Source organism: Gossypium hirsutum, chromosome A07, assembly GCF_007990345.1.
Source record: "Gossypium hirsutum isolate 1008001.06 chromosome A07, Gossypium_hirsutum_v2.1, whole genome shotgun sequence".
NCBI lineage: Eukaryota > Viridiplantae > Streptophyta > Magnoliopsida > Malvales > Malvaceae > Gossypium > Gossypium hirsutum.
In genome coordinates this window covers 92,775,371-92,801,893 of record NC_053430.1, presented here as the reverse complement: position 1 = coordinate 92,801,893, position 26,523 = coordinate 92,775,371, and the positions used below count along the sequence as shown (strand labels likewise).

Below are 26,523 nucleotides of genomic sequence, written 5' to 3'. Positions count from 1 at the left end.
TAATGAAATATTACATCATCATCCACCAACTCTCATTTAGGAATGGTTTAATTTCCATTTTGGGACATTGGTTAATTGCTATTTAGGTTCTCAAGCCTTTTGTTAATTAAAACTCTATAGTGATTGGACTTTTACAATTTAGTCCCCGAGCTTTAATTAGCTAATTAATCAACCAAGTTACTCTACCATTCTTCAATATATTTTTATAATAACTTTGTAAATATTTTTATTTAATATTTATGGATTCAATTTATGAAAATAGGGTTTCAAAATCGTATTTTTTGACACCCTTGAATTTTGGGTCATTACAGATCTACCCTTTAAGAAATTTTGTCCCTGAAATTTTTACATAGAAAGAGGTGGGGATACTGAGATCTCATTTTCTCTGTTAAACCCTAGGTAGTTCTTTTGCACTATGATTGCGCCATTGGCTATTTACCTCTCGAGCTAAGATCTTTATCCGTTCTTCTACATATGGTAAATCGAGTTGAACTTCAATTGTTTCTGTCAATATAATATGAGAAGGGCTAGATCGATATTGTTGGAGCATAGATACATGAAACACATTGTGAATATTTAAAAACTCCAATGGTAGAGCTAAACACTAATCAATTGATCTAAATTCCTTAATAATCTCATATGATCCTATACTTTTAGGGCTTAGCTTCCCATTGTGGCCCCAGTGCAAGATCTTTTGCACAGAGAGGCTTTCAAAAATATTTTATCACTCACGACATATTGAACATCTTTCTTTTTTCAGATTAGCATAAAATATTTTTTTACTAATTTAAGGCCGCTTTCAATCTGCCTCTAATTATCTTTACTACATTTTCCACTTCTCGCATCAATTTAGGTTCAATCATCTTTCTCTTGCTCAACTCTGACCAACATAAAGTTGTTTTCCACTGTTGACCATATAGAGCTTCATAGAGATCAATTCAAATGCTTGATTTGAAACTATTATTATGAACAAATTCAACTAGAGGCAAATAATAGTCTCATTTCCATTCAGGAACCGGAATAGGTTGAAACAACCCAGTGGGAACATGATGTTCAACCTTTACTCACTGGCAAGCTTAATTCCTCTACCAGCTTAGCATTTGCGGATTGTGCTTTTATTATTTGATCAATCATCACAGGTTTTATTTTTAATTTAGCTAACAAGATGACATCATTACCAATATTTAACTAGGCAAACAGTGCTTTCAGCTCAAAAGTTGACTTTTTTCTTAAAGTTATCAATCACTACATTTATTTTTCCTAATATGGTAATCAATTGTGCAATTATAATATTTTAGCAAACTGATCTGACGACGATGTCTCAGATTTAATTTTTTTGGAAGATGAGGTATTTAAAACTCTTATGATCTGTATAAACATGACACTTTTTATCATATATATAGTGCCTTTAGATCTTTTTTAGAGCAAATTTTGTTGAACTATTTTATAGAGATGAGAGAGTTTTCTTGGGATATTTCCAATGATAATGTATCTGATATGCTAATGGGTTGTTCTGACAATGAATGCTTGGATCGCTCATTCGTCGGTGACTCATTTCGTGATCATATTGCTCGCACTAAATCTTTTGACATAATCATAAAGGGACTCATTTGCCCCTTGATGGATGGTTATCAAATAAGTCGAGGACTGTTGGAGCAGCTTGTTGGCCAGAAAGTGGCTTATGAATTATCCAGCTAATTACTTGAAGGAGTGAATAGATTCTTGAGACAATCACGTATACCACTGTCGAGCTGTTTGCGAAAGAGTCATGGAGAAGGCTCTACATTTAACTTTATCAAATGCTCTAGCATGGTCGTATAATTATTATACCAAGCTAAATGGTCCTTCAAATCCCTCGGTCTATTGTACACAAACTTTGAAATTTTGAAGAATGTTGAGATATGGTTTTCTAAAACCTCGGGTGCCAACAATTCATTGGAGTAGTTCCTGACAGAATCGTTTGTTTTTACCCCTTTACTTCTTGCATCAGCTCTTTTTTGAAGGCCTTGAGCTGTTCTTCCATGGAGATATTATTGTTACTCTAGGAATGTTGAGATATTTCTAGAAGGTCGACACTATTCCTACAAAGGTCCTCTAAATTATTACACTCGTACTCTCTGCAGAAGGCAGATTGAACTTCATCTTCTCAACGAGTTGGATTCTCTCGTCTTGGGAATTCCCGTGCAACCCTTAACTCAGTGATGAGCTATTCATTCTAGGCATTTCTTTGGTCAAGGATACGCTACTGGTCCTTGAATCGATGTTCTTGTTGAGAAAAATGCTCTTCCAAATGTTACAGTTTCTCCTTGGCTTTTAAGCTGTAAGGTTGAATACATTACATCTGTTGGTGAAAACCTTGGTTTAAGGGAGTGCAAGTCACAGTTGGTAGAGCAGGCATGGTTGTGAGACAAGTTATGTCCTCTTACAAACAACGATTAATTTGGTCTAAGGGTTTAGGAGGGGACACACCAAGTTGCATTTGAGGCACTGCGATAACTAGTGGAGTCAGAGTATGTAACAACCCGTTTTTAGGGTTAATCAAAACAGTGGTTTCGGGACCAAAATCTGACATAAAAAATTTATTTTATTATTATTTTAATATTTTTAGCATGATATTAGAGTTGTGTGAAATTTTCGTAAAGAAATTTTATCGTTTAAGTGGTTAATTCGGCAAAAAGGACTAAATCGCGTAAAATACAAAAGTTACATTCTATTAGTTAAAGGTGTCAAATTGCTTTGGATTTTTAATATGATGGCCTTGAATGGTAATTAAACCATTAAAGAGATAGTGGATTGTCATGGTTTGGCATTTGTGTAAATATGAATTTATTTTAATGGCAAAATGGTAAAATGTTAAATAATATTTAAATTAAATAAAACAAAAGCTATTTTATGCTATCATATTTCTCCATAACCGATTGTAAGAAAGAAAAAGAGAGTTTGTAAGCTTGGAATGGTTTGGCCATTGATGTTCATGCATGTAAGTTCTTTTGAGCTCGGTTTTTAATAACTTTTACGTTTTTAGGATTGTTGCTTTGTGTTCTAGCGAGTCCGTATCTCCGATTTCAAAACTGTTAAAGTACTTGAATGTTGCCATTGTTGAATGCATGAGTATTTTGTTAGTTGATGCTGGAAAATAAATCATTGTTCTTAAATGTACAAGTTTTGTAAAGTGAATTTTGGTAAAAATGTCAATTTTGGATTAAATTGTGAAATGTGGAAATTTAGTGGTTATTATGTGAAATAAATTGAAAATATGGGCTGATAGTAATATATGGAAAATTCGGCTAGCTTGGGTTTGTGTTTAATTTCATGAAATTGTGATTTTATGTGATAAGGACTAAATTGTAAAAGTGTGAAACTTCAGGGGTAAAATAATAATTTTATCAAAATATGAAATTGAGTGAAAATGAATAAAATATGAATTGAAATAGCTGAATTTGATTGATTAGATCAAGCCTTTTACGAGTTTATATCGAGGGAAAAACAAAATTTCGAACTAATCGATCCATTTCAACATTTTGACGATCGAGGTAAGTTCGTATGCTAATAAACGTACTTAAATTGTGTTATAAATACTTGTTTATTATCATTGAATTTTCGTGAATATCGAATGATTTAATACGAGCAAGAATTGACAAAGTTGTGACATCCGAAAGCCCTACAAACCTTAGGAATAGTATAGGATCCAAATGTCATGATATTAGGTTACCGAGATGTGATTACATGTAAGACCCTGTATGGGACAGTGACATTGTATTGCGATTACGTGTAAGACCTTGTATAGGACATCGGCATCGTTAATCGACTTCGTGTAAGACCCTGTGTGGGACAGTGACATCGAAATGTGATAACATGTAAGACTATATCTAGGATATGGCATTGTTCGAGCTATATGTGATTATCGTTTATCCTTAACAATTCCGAATGGTTCAACGGGCAAAGTTAAGTCGAGAAAGAAAGTTTAAGTTTTTAAGCAATTAAATATCATTTATCTTGAATATAACTTAGTTTAATATGCTGTTTTGGAAATTCTAGACTGATAAAAGAGCTAGCTAAATGTGTTTAAAAATAGAAATACTGTATTTGAGTTTAATTTGACTAAGTTATATCATTGAAAGTTTGAATGGTCGATATGGAATATATGAAGTTTTTGTTATATGAATTGTGTACGAAACAACTTTATAATAGTGATATTCAGGCTTTAAGCCTAGCAAGCATTGTGCTGGTGAATGTAATTGGGCTTTATGCCTAGCAGGCTTATTGCCGGTGAATATAAAATTAGACTTTAAGTCTAGCAGGCCTTGAGCCGGTGTGTAATACAGGCTTATGCCCAGCAAGCTTTATGCCGGTGAATTATTAAAAGTTTATGCTTAGAAGAATTCATGCTAATGTGGTATTTGAATTCATTAAACGAGCTAAATGGCTAGGTATGAATAAACTTATTATCTATTTGATATAAGGTAAGTAAGTAACATGATGATTTATTACAAATAATGTGTAATGCAAATGAAGTATATATGTGATTATGAAATGTGTATTCGGTTTTATGATCAAATGATATGAATATTATAGAATTTGGTTTGTGAATATGTGTATACAAGACCATGTATATTCGGCCATATGGATATTTCATGTACGTGATGTTATAATACGATTTTTGAACTTGTGTATATGAGTGTCGAGTTATATGAAGTTGAGAACTTATGAATGAGGACATGAATAATTTGGAATTAGTTCATGAATTGATGCTTTAATTGTTAAAGATTTATCTAATTTGAAACTGTTATATAAATGTTATGATCATTTTAGGCTCATATACAAACTTACTAAGCTGTGAAGCTTACTTTGTGTTATTTTCTATGTTTTGTAGTGTTTCGGATGTTTGCTCCGGTTGAAAGTCAACGGAGATCGTATCACACTATCCGGTTATTGATTTAAGATATTTTTACACTTTGAGGCTTGGTTTATGGCATGTATAGGCTAGTGTTAAGATGGTGTATTTTGTTGTGATTTTAGCCAAGTGATTTGGCTTATAAATGTTGGTGTGTATTGGCCATTTAAGTTGGCCTAAAGTATGTGTTTGATAAATGACATATGTGATGTTTATAATGCTTTTGTGTTGGCATATTTTAGTATGAAGTATAGATAATGAATTGATATGTTTGAGAGGCATGATTTAGGTGATGAAAGATTGAGTTTTGAATAGTGATTTGGTTTGTGATATAATGTCTTGATTTGTATATGAATTTGGCATGTTGTAATTGCCTATGTGTGTATTAAAATGGCATGAAGTGTGGTATTTAGGTATGCTTGTGGGGGAGTGAGAAATGTGGCTTTAACCAAGCCTATTTTCACTCAACACGGCTAAGCACACGGGCGTGTGGCTTGACCGTGTGTGATACATAGCCTTAGTACACGACCGTGTGTCCCCTAGGTAGCTTCTCGAATTAAGTCAATATACCTTACAGACTTGACACGGCCTAGACACACGAGAGTGTCTTATGGCCATGTAAGGTACACGAACTGGTACATGGGCGTGTGGCCGGTCGTATGACCCAAGTCAATATGCATGCCCTGTTTCCACACGGCCGGGGTACAAGGGCGTGTGACCCCGCAGAGATGAAAATTTTCTAAGTTTCCAAAAGGTTTCAAATGTCATCTGTTTAGTCTCGAACCTCTTTCGAGTATGTTTTAAGGCTGTGATGAGCATAGTAAGGGACAATATGATTGTGAATGATAAAGGTTTTAAATTGTATGCAAAATGTATGATTCGAATGTGTTTAAATGTTATGATGTAAGTCCGGTAATGCCTCGAATCCTGTTTCAGCTTCGGATATGGGTAAGGGGTGTTACAGAGTAACTGTGGGGAATGGTTCTTATTGGTGCAACAAGGATGAGGTTGAAGATGTTACGTCTGTTGGTGAAAACCCTAGTTTAAAGGAATGAAAGTCACAGTTGGTGGAGTAGGCGTGGTTGTGAAGCTAGTTATGTCCTCTTACAAACAACGAGTTTATTTGGTCTAAGGGTGCATAAGGGGACACATCAGGTTGTAATTGAGGCATGGTGATAACTAATGGAGTCAGGGTAGAGGGGAATGGTTCCTGTTGGTGCAACAAGGGTGACATGGTTGGAAACTAGAGGATGCCTTAGAGTTTTCATCAACTATTCTAAGGTGGGAAAAAGAATACTCGTGTACTGTACAGGGGTTCTTGTGGGAGTAGATGGAGAATGAGTCTGGGTAGAGTTGTTGCCTATGCTAGGTGGGAAGTTTCTAAGGCAGGTGGGATGAGGGGTGCTAGATGGAGTAAAGGAGTTGATCTGATTGGCTAGTTCGTTGGCTTGGTTAGTTTGGTTAGCAGGGGCGCCACTTTGAGATTGTGAAGCCATATTGAATATGCTCACAACACAAATTGTTGATACAGTGATACAACATGGAGTGGTGGTTGTTATGGATATCGATTCACCCAGTCGGGGTGAAGAGCCAAAGGTTATGGAGAGTGGAGGTGAAGATAGTATTCAAGTTGAGAGTTGAAGCTTGGTTAACAGAACGTAGGCTTCATATTCTTGGAGAGCCGGTATTTTCTTCATCATTCCTAGATGTATTTATAGGCAAAGGTCCCGTGTAAGATTGTAACAGCCCGTTTTTCAATGGTGTATGAAACGGTGGTTTCGGGGCCACCAAATTTGACGAGTAAGTTCGTAAATATTATTATTTAATATTTACAAGTCAAATGTGATTTTTAAAAAGGTTTTTGATTTGATAATTTATGTTATATAAGTGATTTATTAAGTTCAAGTGATTATAGAAAATAAGGTATCGGGACCTTGTTTTTATAAATTGAGCCGTAAATATTTTTATAAATATTTACGGAGTGTCATTAAGGTGGTATTAAAATTTCATTGAGAAATTTTAACGTTTCGGTGGTTAATTAATTAAAAATAATCAAATAAAAAAGTGTATTCCCGGGACTCTGTTCCCATAAATCAGACTCGTAAATATTTTTAATAAATATTTATGAAGCTAGTTGTGTAGTTAATTAGGTTTCGATTAAATGAATTTGCTTGAATTAAAAGTAATTAGGTATAAGGACTAAATTGCATATAGGGTGAAAGTTGAATTCTAGAATAAAGAAAAATTAAAGGGACTAAAGAAGAAATTATGCCAATGGTCATAAATGTTGCCTTGTATATTATATATTATATTATAATAGTTAAATAAAAGAAATAGAAATAGAAAGAAAGAAACAAAGAAGCAAAACGAGAAAAGAAAAAGAGAAAGAAAGAAAGGAGAAAGCAAGGCTTAGGGTTTTCAATTGTTCAAAACTCAATTGGTTAGTTTATTTAGTCCATTTTTCTTTTAATTTTTATGTTTTTGGAATTCCGGTATTAAGTAATACCCGACCCATGTCAAAATTTTAGAAATTATTGAGTTTTTAAATGTTGTTAATGTTGAATAATTTTAGTATTAGGGACTAAATTGATAGATTTTTAAGCTAGAAATGAAAAAGGATTGAATTGTAAAACAAATAGTAAATTTTGTGTAATAGGGAATAAATAGTGAAAAATTCAAAATTTAGGAATTTATGTGAAAATAGGGAGTTGAATTTGGTCTAAATTGGAATTTGCATGAAAATAAAGAATTAAATTGTGAAGAAATGAAATTAGTTTTGGTTTAGGGACTAAATTGGAAATTAAGAAAATATTGAGTAGAAATTGAAATTTTTAATATGAAATTAAATTATGTTATAATAATGAATTTTAATTGTTTTAATTCCGTAGCTAACATCTTACCGGAATCCTCGACTAAGGCTTCGTTTGGTGTAGCAGTGCGGTGCGGTGTGGTGCGGTACGTTTAGCTTACTTTTTGTCTCACGCTACAATATCGCTACAGTATCTAATCTCACCGTCACCGCTGTTTTTACACTAACCGCAGGTAAACTCATCGACCATCCAAACTCATCCTAAAAAGGGGAAAGATAAAGTCGACATCGAATAGCTCGAAATTTCTAGTTTGTATTTCTATAATCCGAATTTAGTTGTTAATGTTATAATTTAATTTAATATACATGGTAAGTGTTGAGGTGAGAATTATTGTGTTTTGCAATTGAAATGGATTGATTTAGTATGTGATAAATTTATTGAATTTATATTTATTGAATGAATTGAATTGGTAGATATATATATATATTGAATGGATTTATTTTTGAATTGAAATGATTATATGTGTAATTATGTGATTATATGAAAAATTAGTATTGGATATTAATTATATTTGAAATGCGAAATTAAACCCTATTAACTGTATTGGGCTGAGTCGTATATAGATGCCATGCCATAGGATTAGAAGAGTTCAGGGATTTTTTTGACTTCGAGTCGATGAGACACTGTGTGTCAATTTACTACTTTAGATTAATTCGATGAGGCACTGGGTGCCAATTTACTTCGGTTTAGCCGATGAGACACTGGGTGTCAAATTATTACTTCGAATTATCCGATGAGACACTGGGTGCCAAACTAGTGTGTTTTGGTTGAATCCGTGTATCCGTCTGAGTCCAAGTCGTGTTAATAGGGGTAAATGAATAACAAAGTTTTATAATTAATATTGAAATGGTACGGTATGAGAAATGGAAGTGAAATAGTGAATTGAAAATAGAATGTGAAATATGTTGCAAATATATGGAATATATGAGTTATATACTCATGAAATGACTATGGAATGGATATTGCAATTGTATAATGAAAACTGAAATAAATTGTGAAAAGCTATTTATATAGCAAGTATGAGAATTGAGATATTTGTGAAACAAATGAAATATGACATGGTTGTTGTAATAATTAAATATTAATATGTGTTTATATTTAAATTGTATATTTGTAATTTCTTATCTTTAAATATTCGAATTATAGAAATACCACTGACTTTATACTCAGTGTACAGTTTTGTTTTCCGTGCGCAGGTTAGGTACTTAAATTTGATCGCCGATTCAGCATTCAACAACAATCCCGAACTCAAATGTGGTGATGTTTATCCTTTGTGTCGACATGTACCTAGGGTGTCTAAATAATAGTTATTTTGTGGTTTAATTGTAAAATGAGTTTATAAGTTTATTTTTGGTTGGTTTCATTCATATAAATATGTGTTTGTTTTTGAAGCCATATTATGGCATGGTAAATTGAACTAAATCTAGATAGGTGCATATGAATTTAATTTTATGTTTAAGTGCTCATGAACTAGACAAATTGATTTGGATTTGGTATGTTTATAATTTGGATTAAAATGATGCTTTGATGATTGTTTTGATGATATGAAATGTTTGAAATTTCTGTCTGTTTGATCTGTAAACTCTAGTAATGCTCTGTAACCCGGTTCTGGCGAGGGATACGAGTTGGGGGTGTTACAAAGATGATATTAACGTGTCGAACTTGCCATTCAGTCATCATTACGAAACGCGTGGGGGGATATCTTTGATGGGACAATGATGTCTGTGACGGACAGATCCTGTCATTCATTCTAACTTAAAGGAATAGGGTAATTAAGCCAACGTGGTGATTGGTGACTAACAACTTCATGTTCCTGATAAAGACTTTGAGACTTGGACAACGGATGACCTATACTTGTCTAAATGATCATCTCGGAAAGGAAAACTCACAAGTACAAAGGGATGCAAAATGTAATTTATGCAAGTACAAAGAGATGCAAATTACTTTACTTATAAAGGACGACAATGGAAAGTTGTTTATTTATTTATTGACAAAAACGAAAAATTGAGATTGAATAAGTTTTTTAAGAAATTAATTTTAAATAAATTTTTAAACTAAAAGGATATATATCACTTTCATGTGAATTAAGTCATGGTAAGTCTTAATATTTAATACTTCAAGTTGAAATTCTAAACAATCCCAACACTTTATCCGTTATAAATATAAATATATTTATCTTTGATAAAACATTTAACTTTTATCATTTATATCAATTTCTTTTGTATTCTTCATGTTTATGGTTCCAATAATATCATTATTAAAATTCAAATTAACGTATTTCTTTAAATAAATTAATATGCCTTATTAACATCTATTTATTTTTATATAAATTTTTAATAAATGTATTTTTGACGTAATATTTTGCATATGTAAAAAAATTTATATGCATCTCAAATTAATTATTAAAATATTAAATTTATATAAACTAATATTGAATGAAATATGTGAGCACGACGGAAAATCACGAATAGCGAGCTCTACGGTTATCACTCACCCTCAGGAGTCGAGCACAGATACTAAAAAGTCTTTGTCGTTTTTTAAGGTCAGTCCAGTCGTCCCCTCCATAGCTTGGAAAAAGCAACAACCAAACAACTTAAATTACCGATTCCTTGTTTGACCCGATCAAATACCCCCCAAACCAACAAAAAAAGGAGACAGATTTTCAATCTTTAGTTCACACTCTTTTAACACATATCTCACTTCATTTGTCCCCTTTTTTTTTTTTCTTTTTCCTTTGGAACTTTTAATTTTGTGTTACCAAAATTCCAATTATGCTTTTGAATATTCAAACACGACGTAGACTTTGCCTATTGGGGTCTTCCCTCTGAGTTTCTCTGTGGAAAAGAAGGATGTTTCCTTGTAGTTTCCATTACCCTTTTGCCTGTCCTTTGGTCTTCTTCTGTTAAAACTTGAGAAATCTAAGGTGCGTCTTTTAATATTTATATTTTTTCTGGGTTTTGTTTATATGCTCTTATATTCATCAAAGTCTAAGTCAAGTAGTCAACTCCAACTGGTTTGCTTAAGTTTCTCCGTGGTAAAACTTTCTTTTTCTCCTTTTTGTGTTAGTCTTTCTGAATTTGGCTGAATTATTGTTCTTTATACTTTCCTTTATCTTGTTTTGGTGTGAATTTTGAACTTGGTTCCATTTTTTCCCTTCTGTTAACTTGTTTCAGGTTTAAATGTCAAAAGAAGTATGGTTTAGTGGATTTGGCATTTAATATCTGTTAAGCTTTTAGTAGCTATACAAGTGGGTTGCTTTTAATCCACCATTTTAAGTTTCCATTTGAGGGGTTTCTTCATGATCATGGTGTTGCATAGCCGAGTTTTTGTTCTTCTTGTCAGCGTTATGGTTTTGTTATTACTCGGCTGTACTTTGAGCTCTGCTACTAAGGAAGATATTGATTGTTTGCAGAGCATCAAAGCTTCGTTTGAGGACCCTTTTGGCTACTTGAATTCTTCATGGAATTTCAACAACGATACTGAAGGATTCATTTGTAGGTTTACAGGGATTGATTGCTGGCACCCGGATGAGAACAGGGTTCTCAATATCAGGCTTTCTGATATGGGACTCAAGGGTGTGTTCCCTCGAGACGTTAAAAAATGCAAAAGTATGACAGGCTTAGATCTTTCAAGCAATAAGCTTTATGGAAAAATTCCATCTGATATCGCTACACTTATCCCATATGTCACTTCCCTTGATCTCTCATCTAATCATTTCTCTGGAGAAATCCCAAAAAACCTTGCAAATTGTAGCTTCTTGAACATTTTGAACCTTGACCATAACAATTTGACGGGGCCGATTCCTCCAGAACTCACTTTGCTCAACAGGATGAAAACGTTTACTGTAGCTTATAATCTCTTGACAGGGCCAATTCCGGTTTTTAGGACCACGTATTCGGTTGACAGTTTTACTAGTAATCGTGCACTGTGTGGGAAGCCTTTGGATCCATGTCGGGAGACTACCAAGGGCACGAAGACTGGAGTGATTGCTGGGGCCGCTGTTGGTGGGGTGACATTTGCTGCAATAGGTACGGCCATTGTTCTCTTCTTCTATTACCGCAAAGTATCTGTCATGAGGAAGAAGGATGATGATCCAGATGGAAACAAATGGACCAAGAGCTTAAAGGGAGCTAAAGGCATTAAGGCAAGCTAATTTAATACATCCATATAAAATTGTTCTTTGATTATGGTTTGATATGTGATATACTTATAAGCTAATGTTATTTCAGGTTTCCATGTTTGAAAAGGTGGTTTCCAGAATGAGATTAAATGATCTTATGAAGGCCACAAACAGTTTCCACAAAAATAATATCATCGGTTCAGGAAGAACAGGGACCATGTACATAGGAGTCCTTGAAGATGGCACCTCACTACTGATTAAGAGGTTGCAGAATTCTCAACACTCTGACAAAGAATTTTCGTCTGAGATGGCTACCCTGGGAAATGTGAAACATCGTAACTTAGTTCCCCTTTTAGGTTTCTGTGTGGCGAAGACAGAGAGGCTGTTAGTTTACAGATACATGGCAAATGGTACTCTAAATGATAACTTGCATCCTGTAGATGATGCTAAGCAGGCTATGGAGTGGTCCTTGAGACTTAAAATTAGTATAGGGGCTGCCAGAGGATTTGCATGGCTCCACCACAACTGCAATCCCCGTATTCTTCATCGAAATATAAGCTCTAAGTGTATCTTACTAGATGCAGATTTTGAGCCCAAAATATCTGATTTTGGTCTTGCCAGGCTCATGAACCCAGTTGATACCCATCTGAGCACCTTTGTCAATGGTGAGTTTGGGGATTTAGGTTATGTTGCCCCTGAATATGCAAGAACTCTTGTGGCCACTCCAAAAGGAGATGTCTACAGCTTTGGAGTCGTCCTTCTTGAGTTGGTCACTGGTGAAAGACCTACCCATATAACCAAAGCTCCTGAGACCTTCAAGGGAAGTCTTGTGGAATGGATTTCGCAGCTATCAGATGATGGGAAACTTCATGATGCTATTGACACATCCTTGGTTGGGAACGGTGTTGATAATGAACTTTTCCAATTTCTTAAAGTTGCTTGTAATTGTGTATTGCCAACTCCCAAGGAGAGGCCTGCCATGTTTGAAGTATACCAGCTCTTAAGAGCTATCGGTGAACAATACAATTTCACTACAGAAGATGAAATTTCGATGCCTTCAGATACCAATGATGTCGGTTATTTAGAGGAACTTATAGTTGCTCGATAAATCAACAAGAATAAGTGCAAAGATATGGGATACGGTGAGTATTTCTTGTTGTTTACGTTTAATAAAGGGTTGAGATTACATGCACTTTCTAATTAGGTCTGTGTCTTTTGTTTCATAGTAGAATACTTGATTAGTTTCATGGAGGAAACACTTTAGATTCATTACTAAGATATTCTTATCTCCTTAATTAGGCTTTCACCCTTAGTTACACCAAGGAAATGCTACATTGTAAAGTAAGATCAATTTATAATTATGGATTCTTGTTCTTATTATTCATAAGTGTGATATTTTCAAGAAATTTGCTCTTACTCAGCATCTGCCTTTAGACCCTAACTTATTCCATACAAAACAAAAGCAACCTACGTACTAGTCTCAGAGTAATTTAGCTATAAATTCGTCAATGTTTTTATCTGAATTTCCACCTTCATCAATTCCCTTCTTAGCCAAGTCCTTCCACCTGATTGAATTCTTCCTAATCTCTTTGCCTTTTTCTCCAACTTCCGTTAGTAATTCCTTTATGCACCGCTCAATGGTCTCTCTTCTCACAACCCCTTTCTCATTGGGGTGAGCCCTTATTCCGATTCTCCACACATCCTCCACATGCTTTGCATTAGTGGGTTGGTCGGTCCATTGGGGCATTGCCAGCATCGGAACTCCGAGACTCAGTGCTTCTAGAGTCGAATTAAAGCCACAGTGGGTGAGAAAGCAACCAACTGCCTCATTTGACAGCACTTCCAATTGAGGGCACCATGCCACCACCAAACCCTTCTCTGAGGTCTCTTCTATGAAATTGTATGGCAGTTTGGCCATCTCAGTTTCCCTGACGACCCACAAGAAGCACACGTTGCTCGATTTCAATGCGCATGCCAGCTCTGTCGTTTGCTCAATTCCTAGTGATGCAAAGCTTCCAAATGATATATACAACACTGAGTCCTTTGGCTTTCCACCTAGCCAACTCATGCAAGCATCAACATTTGGCTTGAAGAGATTCATACCGTAGTCTTTGTCATTCTCGATTCTTTTGTCTAAGTACATAGATGGAATCGTTGGCCCTACTGTCATCACGTTCCAGAATCTTGACATCCAGTCCACTACCTGATGGAACAAATTCATATGGCCAAAGTTAATTGACCTGCTTATACAGCTATCATAGTAAACACTGTGGGTAAAAGAAATATGGAGGTATTTGTACTCGGAGTAGAATTGCATCTTGCTTATTTTTCTCAAAAAATAAGTAAATTAATTTTTTTATATTAGATCAAAAAGGAAACCGGTCCTTATGTTTACAATTCCAACTATTTTTACGGTTAAAAATTGGTCTTTATATGCCAGTAGAGTTGTTTATGGGCCAGGTCAGGCCAAGTACGAACATTAAGCCCATTTTCTAGGTTCGGACCTGGCTGAAAAATGGGCATAAAATTTTGTCCAAACTTAGCCCGGATAAAAGTGCTAAAACTCGAGTCTGGCTCGGCTCGCTTGTATTAAAATTTTTTATATTATTTTTATACAAAATAAATTTAAAAACTATAATACATTAAATAAAATAAAAACATTAAAATAAATACTTCTCAACAAATGAAAAAAAAACTTAAATAACACTAATATAAGTGCAATTTAGCCAACAAATATCTCTAAAATAGTAGTAAAATTAATAATAAAATAAAAGTTATACAATATTCAACCAATAAAATAAAATAATAGTAATATAATAGCGAAATGTTAGTAAAATAGCAAAAAAAACAGCATCAATTTTTTTACAAATTCGAGCTGGGCCCAAGCCCAAAGATTTTACCCAAGGCTTAGATTGTTTAGAAAACAGATCTTGTTTTTTTGTTCAAGCCCATTTTTTAAATTTATGTATGCGAAAACCCCCTCACTTTTTTAACGGACTTTCTAATTGAGCAAGATGGCTTAACTCATAAACAAGTATATATGCTAACATAAGATACAAACACAAACGGTACATCACGTGTACCTATTTAATTATTTCGCTAATCACCTAAAAATTAATAAAATTTTTAAATTATTTTTTGATTTAACTATAGAAAAATATGCGAGCATTCGTTTCATGCTTGTTTGAGTACTAGCAATGAGATTCTGCGATATGATGATAAGAATAGTTAAGATTTTCAAGGATTCCTCTCTTCTTCTATAAAACTAATTTAGCTTGAGAAAAAATACAATCCGAAAACCGTGTTTAAAAAGAAAGAATGTAAAAGTTTACCTCTTTCTCCAAATCGTAAAAGATGTTGAAAAACACCCAATCAGCTCCATCGACGTTGGAAAACTGATTAACAACCACATCAAACCAAGCCGGATACGATCCATAAAGAGCAACAAAAGATGGTAACTCTGAAACTTGAAGCGGGGGCAATCCTGGAAGAGAAAGATGAGGCTCTGGGAGTGGCAACTGAAGAAGTCCCTTGCTTACATGGTAATACACGCTGTTGACGGCACAAGATTGAGTGAAAAACACCGCCGAGGGTATCCCAAACTGCTTTGCGACATCGAGTGCCCAAGGCAAGAACCCATCATAGACAAGGGCATCAACAGGGTGAATTTCAGTAAGTTTCTTGATTAATGCTGCTAAACTGTTGGGGCCAACGGACCAGAAAGTTGCCAGGTAGGCGTCGGAGCTACCAGCCTGTTCATAACCTCCTTGGTCGAAGCCGTCGGAGATGGTGTGGATATCAATAGAGGTGGAAGATGGGTCGGAAAATGAGGAGTTGGAGAGGAAGACAGTGGTAACAAGGGCGGCTTTGACGCCTTTGGATAGCAAGCGTTTAGCGAACTGGAGTATGGGGTTGATGTGACCCTGAGCTGGGTAAGGGAAGATTAAAACATGAGGCTTTTTGGGATTGTTTTCGTCCCCCATTAGATCTCAATGTTTCAGTATCAGATTGCTCGCTTATCCCTTCACCACTCCCTGCTTGCCCTGCTATAAAATATTAAGATTTGCCTTGGTATTCGGCACTTGTCAGTTATTATTATTTTCTTCTTTTGTCTTCTTCGCTGTGTGATGCTGTGTGAATATATATAAAAATACTTTCTATTTGTATTTTCTAATAAGAAGCCTTCGGACAGTTCTGTATTGCTTTTTAAAAGTATTTTTGACTCTAAAAGTATTTTTGGAAAAAAAATTATGTAGAATAAGTTATTTTTAGTTGAAATTTTTAACTTTTCAGAAGTACTTTTGAAAAGTACTTTTGAAAAAGAGAAACTAAAATTTGTAGTTTTTCTTCTACAAAAGTACTTTTAGTGCTTAATTACTTTTTTACTCCTTCAATAATATAATATTTTTCCTTTTTTTCTTAGTATTTAATTACAAATGTATTAAAATCATTAATTAAAAATAAAAAAATATTTTTAAAATACTAATTACAAATATTTAAAAAATATTTTTAAAATACTAATTACAAATATTTAATAATTATATTTAAATATTTAAAATATAGTTTATATATTCTAATTAAATTTTACAAATAATTAATATTTATTACTTAAATATATTTAATATTAACAAGAAGTTATAATAATATTTTTATATTCTTACTAAAATATAATAATATTAACTAATTTAAATATTATTTAAATGCATATTTGTTATTTGATAATAATATATTTAAAATGAACATTTTATTTTTTAAAAGTACTTTTTGACAGTAATGTTAAACACTCAAATTTTAAACTAAATTTTCAAAAGTACTTCTCAAAAGCACTTTTTCATAGCACTTTCCAAAAGCACTTTTCAAAAGCATTACCAAATTAGCTCTTCGTGCAAGAACATAATACGAGTTTTTTACTAAAATAGGACAAAAAAATAAAAAAATTATCAAAATAATACAAAGTAAAAACTATGTACCAAAATGGTATATTTGGGGTGGTGCCGCTTATGGCAGAGGCATGACCACCCCATGTCAAATCAGAAATTACTGTAGCTGCCGGTCAAATTGCGGCGTAGGACTAAAATATAATAATATAAAGTATTTAGGGACCTGTTATGTAATTGTTCCATTTATAATGGCTGCTGAAAAAAAAAAGGGGAAAGGGTGCCGCCTGACAGTGGCGGCACCAAACTTTAAATAGGGCTAATTTTCTTGTAAGCCCTCCTTATTTATTATTTTCTTTTTATTCCCCCTTCAACTCACTATATTGTTTTTAAACAATCCCCTAACCTATTTTTTAGTTAAATAAGCCCTTAACTTATAGTTTTTACTCATAAAAGCTCTTTATTTTAATGTTAAAGTAAATATATTTTGAATTTCAAGCTTTTATCTTAAATTTTTTGTTGATGCAATAAAAATTATATACACTTTAACATCAACATAAAATCTCAAAAAGTAATCAAAATTTTCGAAAGAGTAGTTAAGAATATCATGTATATAAGCACTCTCAAGAAATTTTAAAATTTTATTTTTTATTTAATAAACTATTCACATCAACCTAAAATGTGAATTAGTTTATATTTTTTTAAATAGCTTTACTTTGGGTAAAATATATTTACTTTAATATTAAAATGAAGGGCTTTTATGAGTAAAAACCATAAGTTAATGGCTTATTTTTAACTACAAAAATAGGTTAAGGGCTTGTTTAAAAACAATATAGTAATTTGAAGGGGAATAAAAAGAAAATAATAAATAAGGAGGGCTTACAAGGCAATTAGCCCTATTTAAAGTTTGGTGCCGCCACACTATCAGGCGGCACCCTTTCCCCCTTTTTTTTTTTCAGTAGCCATTTTAAATGGAACAATTGCATAACAAGTCCCTAAATACTTTATATTATTACATTTTGGTCCTGCACCGCGATTTGACCAGCAGCTACAGTAATTTCTGATTTGACATGGGGTGGTCATGCCTCTGCCATAGGCGGCACCACCCTAAATGTACCATTTTAGTACATAATTTTTACTTTGTATTATTTTGATATATTTTTTATTTTTTTGTCCTATTTTAATAAAAAACCCACATAATACATTATTATTATTTTAGGGAAGGGAAAGCGATAACACAATTTAAATTCATGGGACAAAAATATTAATTATTATTTCATTTAAGTTAAGGCATTATCATTATTATAGTGTATGAATTTCCAGTTAATAAATAATAATATTATATTTTATTATAGGTGAAATAAAAAAATAGTTAAAAAATTATAAACAAATATTAATTATTTCATAAAAAATAATATTTGAAGTATCATCGAAACATAGATTTCGTTAATAATTAATAATAATAATATAACAAGTCAGGATTAAATTTTAAAAAAATATAAAGTAGATAGTGATGAGTAATAATTTATTTTACTATTTGTAATTTAAAAAACTTGACCCAGGTTGTCTTTGTCTCTTTTGGGTCGGTAAATAATTCTAACAAAAATGGAAGAAAGAGCCGTGCACGTCTCATTGGTGGATTTAAAAAAAAAAAGAATCATTTTCAATATTATTTACGAATATGGGCGGCCATTTAAAATATTATTTATCTAAATGAGCTAAAATCTTTAAAATGTACTTACGTGGAAGCTTTTTAAGTAGAAATTTCAGAAAATGTCTTCTTGTATGAGCGCTTTTGCCATGTCAATAAAAAACGCACTGATGTAGGTGTGCTTTTGCTGACATGGTAAAAGTGCGTTGACGTGGGCACGCTTTAACCCTTGTTTTTTTCTAAGTTTTTTGGGTTATTTGTATGTTATAGCTTAGGGTTTATGGGTAGGATTTTAGGGTTTAGGATTACGGTTTTTGAAAAAATAAATTAGGGTTTAGATTTTTTTTAATTGGTAAGACTGTTCCAAAAGATGGAATGCACTGGTAAACCCAATTGTAACTACACATCCTTCAAAGTGACGGTACGCTCTCCGCATGGAAGATAGAATGTGTGCATCTCGGGTCTCCAACTCTCTATGAACGCGCTGATGAGTTTGGGGTCCAACTTGCACCCTCGATCTATGTTGCCCACATGCTAAAAACCCGCTTCCCTCAAGTAATTTTCTATCAATTATATTATGAATATAACATTGCAACACTCGATCTACCGACTGTTATAAAAAAATATAAAAAATGTTAATTAAATTACATAAATGAAAAAAATTTAAATAATATTAAAAAATTAAAATTAACCCTTACCGTTTTCACTTGGCCGACGGTGATATGTTTATTATCGAGATGAATTAATTGTCAGGCCATTGCTAACACGATCAAATTTCTTAGAAATTATAAAAAAATAATACTAATTTAGACAAAATTAAAAACTTAGAGAACTCTAAGAGCTTTTTTGAGAAATTTAGAAAGAAATTTGAAAGAAATGTAATTTAGAGGAAATTTTGTGTGAAAAAAATGGGGAGGGGGGTTTATAATTCCTTTTTCATGACCGTTGGCCCCATCAGTCAAATTTTTAAATGACTATTTGAGATAACCGTTGGGGCAAAAACATGGGCTAAAACGTGCCCACATAAGTGCGCTTTTGTCATGTCAGCAAAAGCGCTTCTACGTTAGCGTGTTTTTGCTGACATGACAAAAGCGCTCCCACGAGAAGACTTTTTTTGAAATTTCCCTTAAAATGCTTCCATGTAGGTGCGTTTTGAGTTTTTTAGTCTATTCCGATAAATAATCTTTCCAATGGCCCATTTCCATAAATAATGTTAGAAATGGGCCGTTTTTAGTAAAATACCCCTTTTCATCTGTCTCGTATTTTTATTTCAAATATGTACTTTAGGATAATATAAGTAAAAATATTAATTTTCTAAAATATGACAAACACAAATAATTGAATCTTTTTCATAAATAAATTGATTGAATATTTTAAATTGCTATATTATATTTGGCAATCTCGTTAATTATTACTATTAGGTTTATGTTTTTAAATGCCAAATTTGTATACATATAGTGTATTTGATATGTATTTCATTATTCATGAACTGTTTTTATATACATATTTAATTGTGAATTATAAAAATTCACTAAATAAAATTCTATATACTCTAATATTTTTAGGGTTAGCTTTTTAATGCTTTTGAAAAATATTGTAAAAATGTACTTTTGAAAAGTGTGGTTTAAAATTTAAGTGTTTAATATTGTTGTTAAAAAGTGTTTTTGAGAAATAAAATATTTATTTTAGACACGATGTTAAGAAGTAAAAATATACATTCAAATAATGTTCAAATTCATCAATATTATAATATTTTAGAAAGAATATAAAAAACTCATTATTAATATTTTAATTTATAAAATATTAATTTTAAATATTTGTACGTAATTAATATTATTTGAAAAATATAGTCTATATAATATAACTATTATAAATTTAAACATATAATGTTATATATTTGAAATAAATTTCAATATGAAAATATTTATACCAAATATAAATATTACATAAAATATATTACATAAATAATGGTTAAAAATGTCATTTTGGCTCCACAAGTGCTTCTCCAAAAGCAAAAGCTAAAAAAACTGTTCTTGCTTTTCGATTCAAAGCACTTATAGTTTCAAAAGTTGTATGTTTCTAATTGCTTATGGCTCCAAAAAGAATTTTTGAAAAGCAACGAGAAACAAAGCCCTAATATTGCATAGTTATTTAAATATGCATGCAATTAATTTTATAAAGGTTCTACTGATTATATGGTGTTTTATTTTCTAATTATCATTGTTTTATACTAGTTTGTATAATGTCAAATATTGCAAAACTCGAATTTGTGACTCTTGACATTTCAGACAACAACTATTTGTCATGAGTGTTAGATGCTGAAATTGACTTAGACGCTAAAGGTCTTAAGAATACAACTATCCAAGGTACTAAGGCATCTAAAGAGGATAAAGCCCAAGCTATGATTTTCTTTCGTCATCATCTTCATGAAGGATTGAAAGCAAAATATTTGACTATAAAAGATCCACTTGAACTGTGGAATAGTTTAAAATAAAGATAAGACCATAAAAAAGGGTAATTATACCAAAAGCTCGTTATGGTTTGATGTACTTGAGGTTGCAAAATTATAAAACAAGTGAGTATAATTCTGCAATATTTAAGATAAATTCTTAATTATAATTATGTGGAGTGAAAATAATTAGTGAAGACTTATTGGACAAACCTTTCTCAACTTTTTACGCATTTAATGTGTTCTTGCGGCAGAAATACCATGAAAAAGGTTTTAATAAATACTCTGACTTAATCTCATGACTTTTGGTGCCCAAGCAAAATAATGAGTTACCAATAAAAAATCATGGAAGTCGTCCTACTAGTTTTGCCCCATTCCAGAAGTGAATGCAACAATACACATGTAGACACTCAATTTTGCCCGGGCCCAGAAATAAGTCCAAAAACAAAAATAATAAACCCAAAAAAAAGGAAAAAAGAAAAAAAACATAGTCCAAGTTCAGTCCAGACTTACAAGTATAATTTGGCCCGATTGGAATGGCCCATTACTTGAAAAAATTTAAGGTCCATTTACAAGCTTGACTCATATAGAAATATAATCTTCAATGATATGCAATCTTAGATATGATATGTAATCTTAGATATGATACAATCTTAGATATGATATGCAATTTTAGAAGATATGATTTTATAATCTTAGAGATTTAATTTGTAGATACCTTTTAATCTTAACCGTTGATGTAATTGATCTGTACCGTTGGATTTGAGGAGGTTCAACTATAAATAGAGGCCTCTCCCTTCATTGTAAACACACTGGAGTTTTGAAAAACAATAAAAAAATTTTGAGAGCTTTCACTCAAAATTCTCTCCCTCTTACGTTCTTATTTTCTACGGTTTGTTCTTATTTTATTCTTTGTTCATCTTCGTTTTTCAACCCTTTTTATTTTGATTTAATCCATGTTTCCCTAATTTTTTTATATATTTTAATTTTTTAATAATTTTAGTATCATATCAAACTCTTTCATTTTTTTTAATAATTTTTTTTAGTATTACTCTTAGTAAATTATTTTTTAAATTTTACTCAAATCATTATTTAAAAAAATATATTTCATTTAATTTTCATATTTTATCCAAAAGTTTTTCTAAAATGAGGCAATATTTTTCGTATTTAGGAATTCGTGAAATAATGCTCTAACATGCTGGGTTGCGATTTCTTGCTTGTCTAAATGCCTAAAGTATCCTTCTAAATAGATTTTGTAAATCACGAGATGATTTCAGTTACGAGAGTTTAAGAATATCGTGTCCTATCATGCTGGATGTGATGTTTGTATTCTTTCGGAGTTAAGGAATCTCGATTTTTTCAACTTAAATAATTCCGGTTTTAAAAAAAGGATCCTATTTTTAAATCCCTTCAAATTTTTGACATTAAGACAGAAAACTATTCAATTTGGTACCAATTTTAGGCGTTGCGAGGGTGCTAATCCTTCCTCGTATGTAACCGACTCCCGAACCTGTTTTCTTAATTTTCGTAGACCAAAACGTTTTATAAGGTGATCCAATCACACCTAAAAAGGTTGGTGGCGACTCCTGTTTTCGTTTTTCAAAAGTCGATCCCCATTTTTCAAACATCCTTTTAAAAAATGGTTTCGACAACACAATAATTGTAGAAATGAAAAACATTGCATTCGTGATCACGATTGTGGTCATGGCCATAAACATGGTCGAGGATGCTATAGTTATCGTTATCAAGGTGTTGACAATTATTATGACCACCAAAAGAAAAATAAAAGAGAAAAAAAAGAGAAAGATAATGGCTTAAGCATTCCTTCAAAAGGCGTTGAAAATTTGAGTAGGTATTAATTGTATGCCTGAACATCTTATAAAGTTTTATCAAGCCTTCAACAAGAGATAGAAAAGAATATTGAAATAAACTTGACTTATCAAAATGATAATGTAGAGGCTAATTTTGCTTACAACGATGATGGTTTTAAAAGCTTTGCTAATATTACCCATATTGATGTAAAGGATTTTTTTAGGTTAGAAATTAAGAATTTTAATATATATATATAAATAATATTTTATATTTCTATGATGATTTTAAAATTCTTGTTATTCATGTTTGTGTGAATTTAGTATGGTTTTAGTATGTTTTATTATAACTTTTAAGTGTTTACAATATCTCTTATGATGTATTTTATTTTAATGAAGAATATGAATTTTTTGGTTGAAACCAAGATCAGCAATAAAAACACATGTCTTACAGATAATATTACAACACATGCTATACTTAAAGATAGAAAATAATTTTCTTATTTAGTTGCAAGCAATGAAAATATCAACACTATATTTGATACTGCAAAATCAAGGGACAATGTTTATCATAAATGTTGCACTATTTTCATCAAAGTCCGAGAGAAATTTGTTAAGTTTCAAATATATACACCGAAATGGATATCATATTGAAACTACAAGTAAAAAAATATTGATTATTTGCAAATTATAATAGTTATATCTGGAAAGAAATGCGTTTTAGAGAAATTACTTGCCTTATCTTCAGGCTTGTACTATACCACTATTAGCACAATTGAAACACATGTTATAGTAAACCAAAAGTTTACTAAGTGAAATATATTTATTATTTGACATTAACGATTAGGCCATCTCGGATTATCAATGATGCAAAAAATAATTGAGAATTCACATGATCATCCATTGAAGAGCCAGAAGATTCTTAAATTCAATGAATTCCCGTGTGCTGCTTGTTCTCAAGGTAAATTAATTACTAGAGCATCACTGGTTAAGATTAGGATAGAATCCCCTACATTTTTGGAATGTATTCATGGTGGTATATGTGCTCTCATTCATCTACCATGTCGACTATTTAGATATTTTATAGTTTTCATAGATTCATCTGTTAGATGGTCACATAGGTGTTTATTATCAACTCACAACCTGGCCTTTGTGAGATTACTTGAACAAATAATTAATCAAGATCACAATTTCTAGATCATGTAATCCAAACAATTCGCCTTGATAGTGCTGGTGAGTTCACTTCTCAGGCTTTCAGTAACAATTGTATGTTTATTGGAATAACAATCGAAAGTCTTGTTGCTCATATTCATACACAAAATGGTCTAGCTAAATTATTTATTAAATGTCTCCAGTTAAATATTAGACCATTACTTACGAGAATAAAGCTTTCTATTTTAAACGTGGGGATATGTTTTTTTACATTATGCAACACTTGCTCACATTACACTAACAAGTTATCATAAATTCTCCTCATTGCAATTAATTTTTGATTAAGAGCCAAATATTTATCATCTTAGAATTTTTGGATGTGTGATATATCTTCCAATTACTTTACCACAATGCACAAAGTTAGGTCCTTAAAGGAGGTTTGGGATATATGTTGGGTATGAATACCCTTTTTTAATTAAATATTTTTAACCAGTGATAGAAAATCTATTTATGACACGGCGTGCCAATTGTCATTTTGATTAAACAATATTCCCAACTTGGGGAGAAAGAAAACATATTGTAAAGGAAATTATATGGGCTGCATCATTATCACCTCATTTAGATCCTCGAACAAATCCATGTAAACTAGAATTCAAAAGATAATACATTTGCAAAATATTGCAAATCAACTGCCAAATGCATTTACTAACCTAAAAAGAGTTACTATATGTCATATACCATTTGTCACACATAGCCTGGCACATAGTTGCATTTGGCTTTCGTCGTTCGCTATTTTCTGGGTTTCTCATTACACATTTGGTTTAGATTCGATACGAGCACTCCCACGAGATAACCAGAACCTAAAAGCACCGATTGGAACACTAAATCAGAAATAAAATCAAATGATTTATAGAAAAAATCCCCGATTTCCTTAACAAAAATACTACTCGAACCTCTACCAACAACATTCGAAAAGAAAAACAGTATCCAGATTCACAGAAGTGCTCACTTTTTAACAAACAACGCTTCCAAAATCCTAACTCGCCAAAGAGTTAAACACTTCTTGCTCTTCTCCTAAACAAATCAACAAATTTCGACGATTAATTCGAACTCGCTTGATAACAAAACTAAACGTACAAAAAAGAGGTAATATGTTACTTACGATTCAGTCCAATTGCCCATTAATTAGCCACAAGAACTCACTCGTTGATCGAAAACAAAGAAAATGGCAAGAATTGCCGTTTGAACCAAAAAGAAAGAAAATAAAGTCTGTGAAAGTTGAGAGAAGAGGGAACAAAAAAAAAAGAAAGAAAAGAACGTGACATGTACGGAGGAAATTTTAGGGAAAAGAAAGTAAAATTAAAAATAATAACAAAATAACCACTAATTAATTATTTATTAAAAAATAATAAAATAGGATAAAACAAAATAAAATCCCATAACTAACCACTTTCTAAGGGTTTAAAATCCACACCAACTCTACCATCTTAACAGCAGAGCTGAAACAAACAAAATAAAATCACTCATACCACTTTCTAAGGGTTTAAAATCCACACCAACTCCAGCATCTTAACAGCAGAGCTGAAACAAACAAAATAAAATCACTCATACCCTTGGCTACGATTCGTACAAAGGAACTCCACCCACATTGACACCGCTCAACCACCAAAACAAGTGCAAATATATGATAAAATTTATAAAAACAAAATTGTAATAAGTCAGGGTGTTACGAAAATCCCGTTTTATCCTATTCTAAGGCCACTTATATACTATTTTTGAAAGGTGAAAATATTCTATTACATAAATCGAAGCAAGGTTACAGCACCAAAAGCAGTAGAACTGCAAAACATTGAACTGGTTAAAAAGAAAAGTCCTATTCAAAGGATGAAGCTAGAACTAGCATAGCATGATTAAGTGAGAGAGTGAGCTGGAGTTTGTATAACACGACTATTTTACTTATCTAACCCCCAAAAAATTAATATTTACAAAAATTACCTTGGCTCAAAAACATTCACCCAAATGACTTGAAATGAACAGTAAATTTGGGTTATGGGAACCCAATGGTAGACACCCCCTTGTATTTTGACCCAATGATTGCTTGATGATTATGTCAGGCTTTAATTTTTTTATTATTTTGGGACATCAATGGCCGGCATCAGGGGTATTTTTTTTTACACTGTATCATTCTGGTATACTCAAATACCAGTATTTGGTCAAAAAATTGAGTTCTGGCCATCTAATGGCCGACACCAAGTACATTGTAAAAGAAAAATTTTGGTTCTAGCCAATAGATGTCCGACATTAACACCAAAAATAATTTTTTTGGGTTTTGGCCTATATATGGCCGGTACCACCTTTTTTGGGTCCAGTTTTTTTTTTTTTAGTTTTGGGACACTAATGGCCGGCACCAATTTTATCAGATTTAAAAATATTTTTTTTGGTTTTGGGACACTAATGGTTGACACCAATTTTATCAGATTTTGTAATGCCCTAAATTTCATAATTTCAGCTTTTGGAATATTTGTTGTATTTCTGCCCTATTTTTGACATAAATGTATGCCTGCTTATGTGATTAAATGCTTTGGGGTGTGTTAGGGAGGTCCCAAGTTCAAGTCTAGGCTTGGGCTAAATTTTGGTTTTTATATGAATAAAGTCTGACTTTTGGTTAATGGGCTTATAAGAATTTATTTGTAAGAATATGA

The 26,523-nt window shown here is 32.3% G+C and overlaps 2 protein-coding genes and 1 long non-coding RNA gene across 5 annotated transcripts; 1 reads left to right on the top strand and 2 right to left on the bottom strand.

Annotated features, from left to right (window-relative positions):
- The first annotated feature begins 10,210 nt into the window (after positions 1 to 10,210).
- Positions 10,211 to 13,264, top strand: LOC107955374 (probably inactive leucine-rich repeat receptor-like protein kinase At5g48380). Of its 3 annotated transcripts, none has more exons than XM_016891149.2 (3): positions 10,211 to 10,687; positions 10,938 to 11,908; positions 11,994 to 13,264. In XM_016891149.2, the coding sequence occupies exons 2-3, from the start codon at positions 11,063 to 11,065 to the stop codon at positions 12,990 to 12,992; spliced, it is 1,845 nt and encodes a 614-aa protein (XP_016746638.2). In that variant the 5' UTR covers positions 10,211 to 10,687; positions 10,938 to 11,062; the 3' UTR covers positions 12,993 to 13,264. The 3 variants fall into 3 exon arrangements, with proteins under 3 accessions (XP_016746638.2, XP_016746640.2, XP_016746641.2); XM_016891151.2 differs by having other exon boundaries at positions 10,228 to 10,798; XM_016891152.2 differs by lacking the exon at positions 10,211 to 10,687 and adding an exon at positions 10,695 to 10,798 and having other exon boundaries at positions 11,177 to 11,908.
- On the bottom strand, positions 13,236 to 15,998 carry LOC107955375 (UDP-glycosyltransferase 74G1). Its single transcript, XM_016891153.2, has 2 exons — positions 15,217 to 15,998; positions 13,236 to 14,087 (listed from the first exon to the last, which is right to left on the bottom strand). The coding sequence occupies exons 1-2, from the start codon at positions 15,865 to 15,867 to the stop codon at positions 13,365 to 13,367; spliced, it is 1,374 nt and encodes a 457-aa protein (XP_016746642.2). The 5' UTR covers positions 15,868 to 15,998; the 3' UTR covers positions 13,236 to 13,364.
- Positions 15,999 to 24,353: 8,355 nt separating this feature from the next.
- LOC121231824 (uncharacterized) lies at positions 24,354 to 25,176 on the bottom strand. The gene is made up of 3 exons (XR_005929911.1): positions 24,984 to 25,176; positions 24,831 to 24,895; positions 24,354 to 24,681 (listed from the first exon to the last, which is right to left on the bottom strand). It is a non-coding gene; the product is annotated as an uncharacterized lncRNA (long non-coding RNA).
- Positions 25,177 to 26,523: the final 1,347 nt, after the last annotated feature.

What these genes read in the sequence shown, in the direction of transcription:
- LOC107955374 (XM_016891149.2), top strand. Translation starts at nt 11,063, where the DNA reads ATGATCATGGTGTTGCATAGCCGAGTTTTTGTTCTTCTTGTCAGCGTT. An exon ending in AGGGAGCTAAAGGCATTAAG is followed by an intron (nt 11,909 to 11,993) that starts GCAAGCTAATTT and finishes ATGTTATTTCAG; the next exon opens with GTTTCCATGTTTGAAAAGGT.
- LOC107955375 (XM_016891153.2), bottom strand. Translation starts at nt 15,867, where the DNA reads ATGGGGGACGAAAACAATCCCAAAAAGCCTCATGTTTTAATCTTCCCT. An exon ending in TTTACGATTTGGAGAAAGAG is followed by an intron (nt 14,088 to 15,216) that starts GTAAACTTTTAC and finishes TTGTTCCATCAG; the next exon opens with GTAGTGGACTGGATGTCAAG.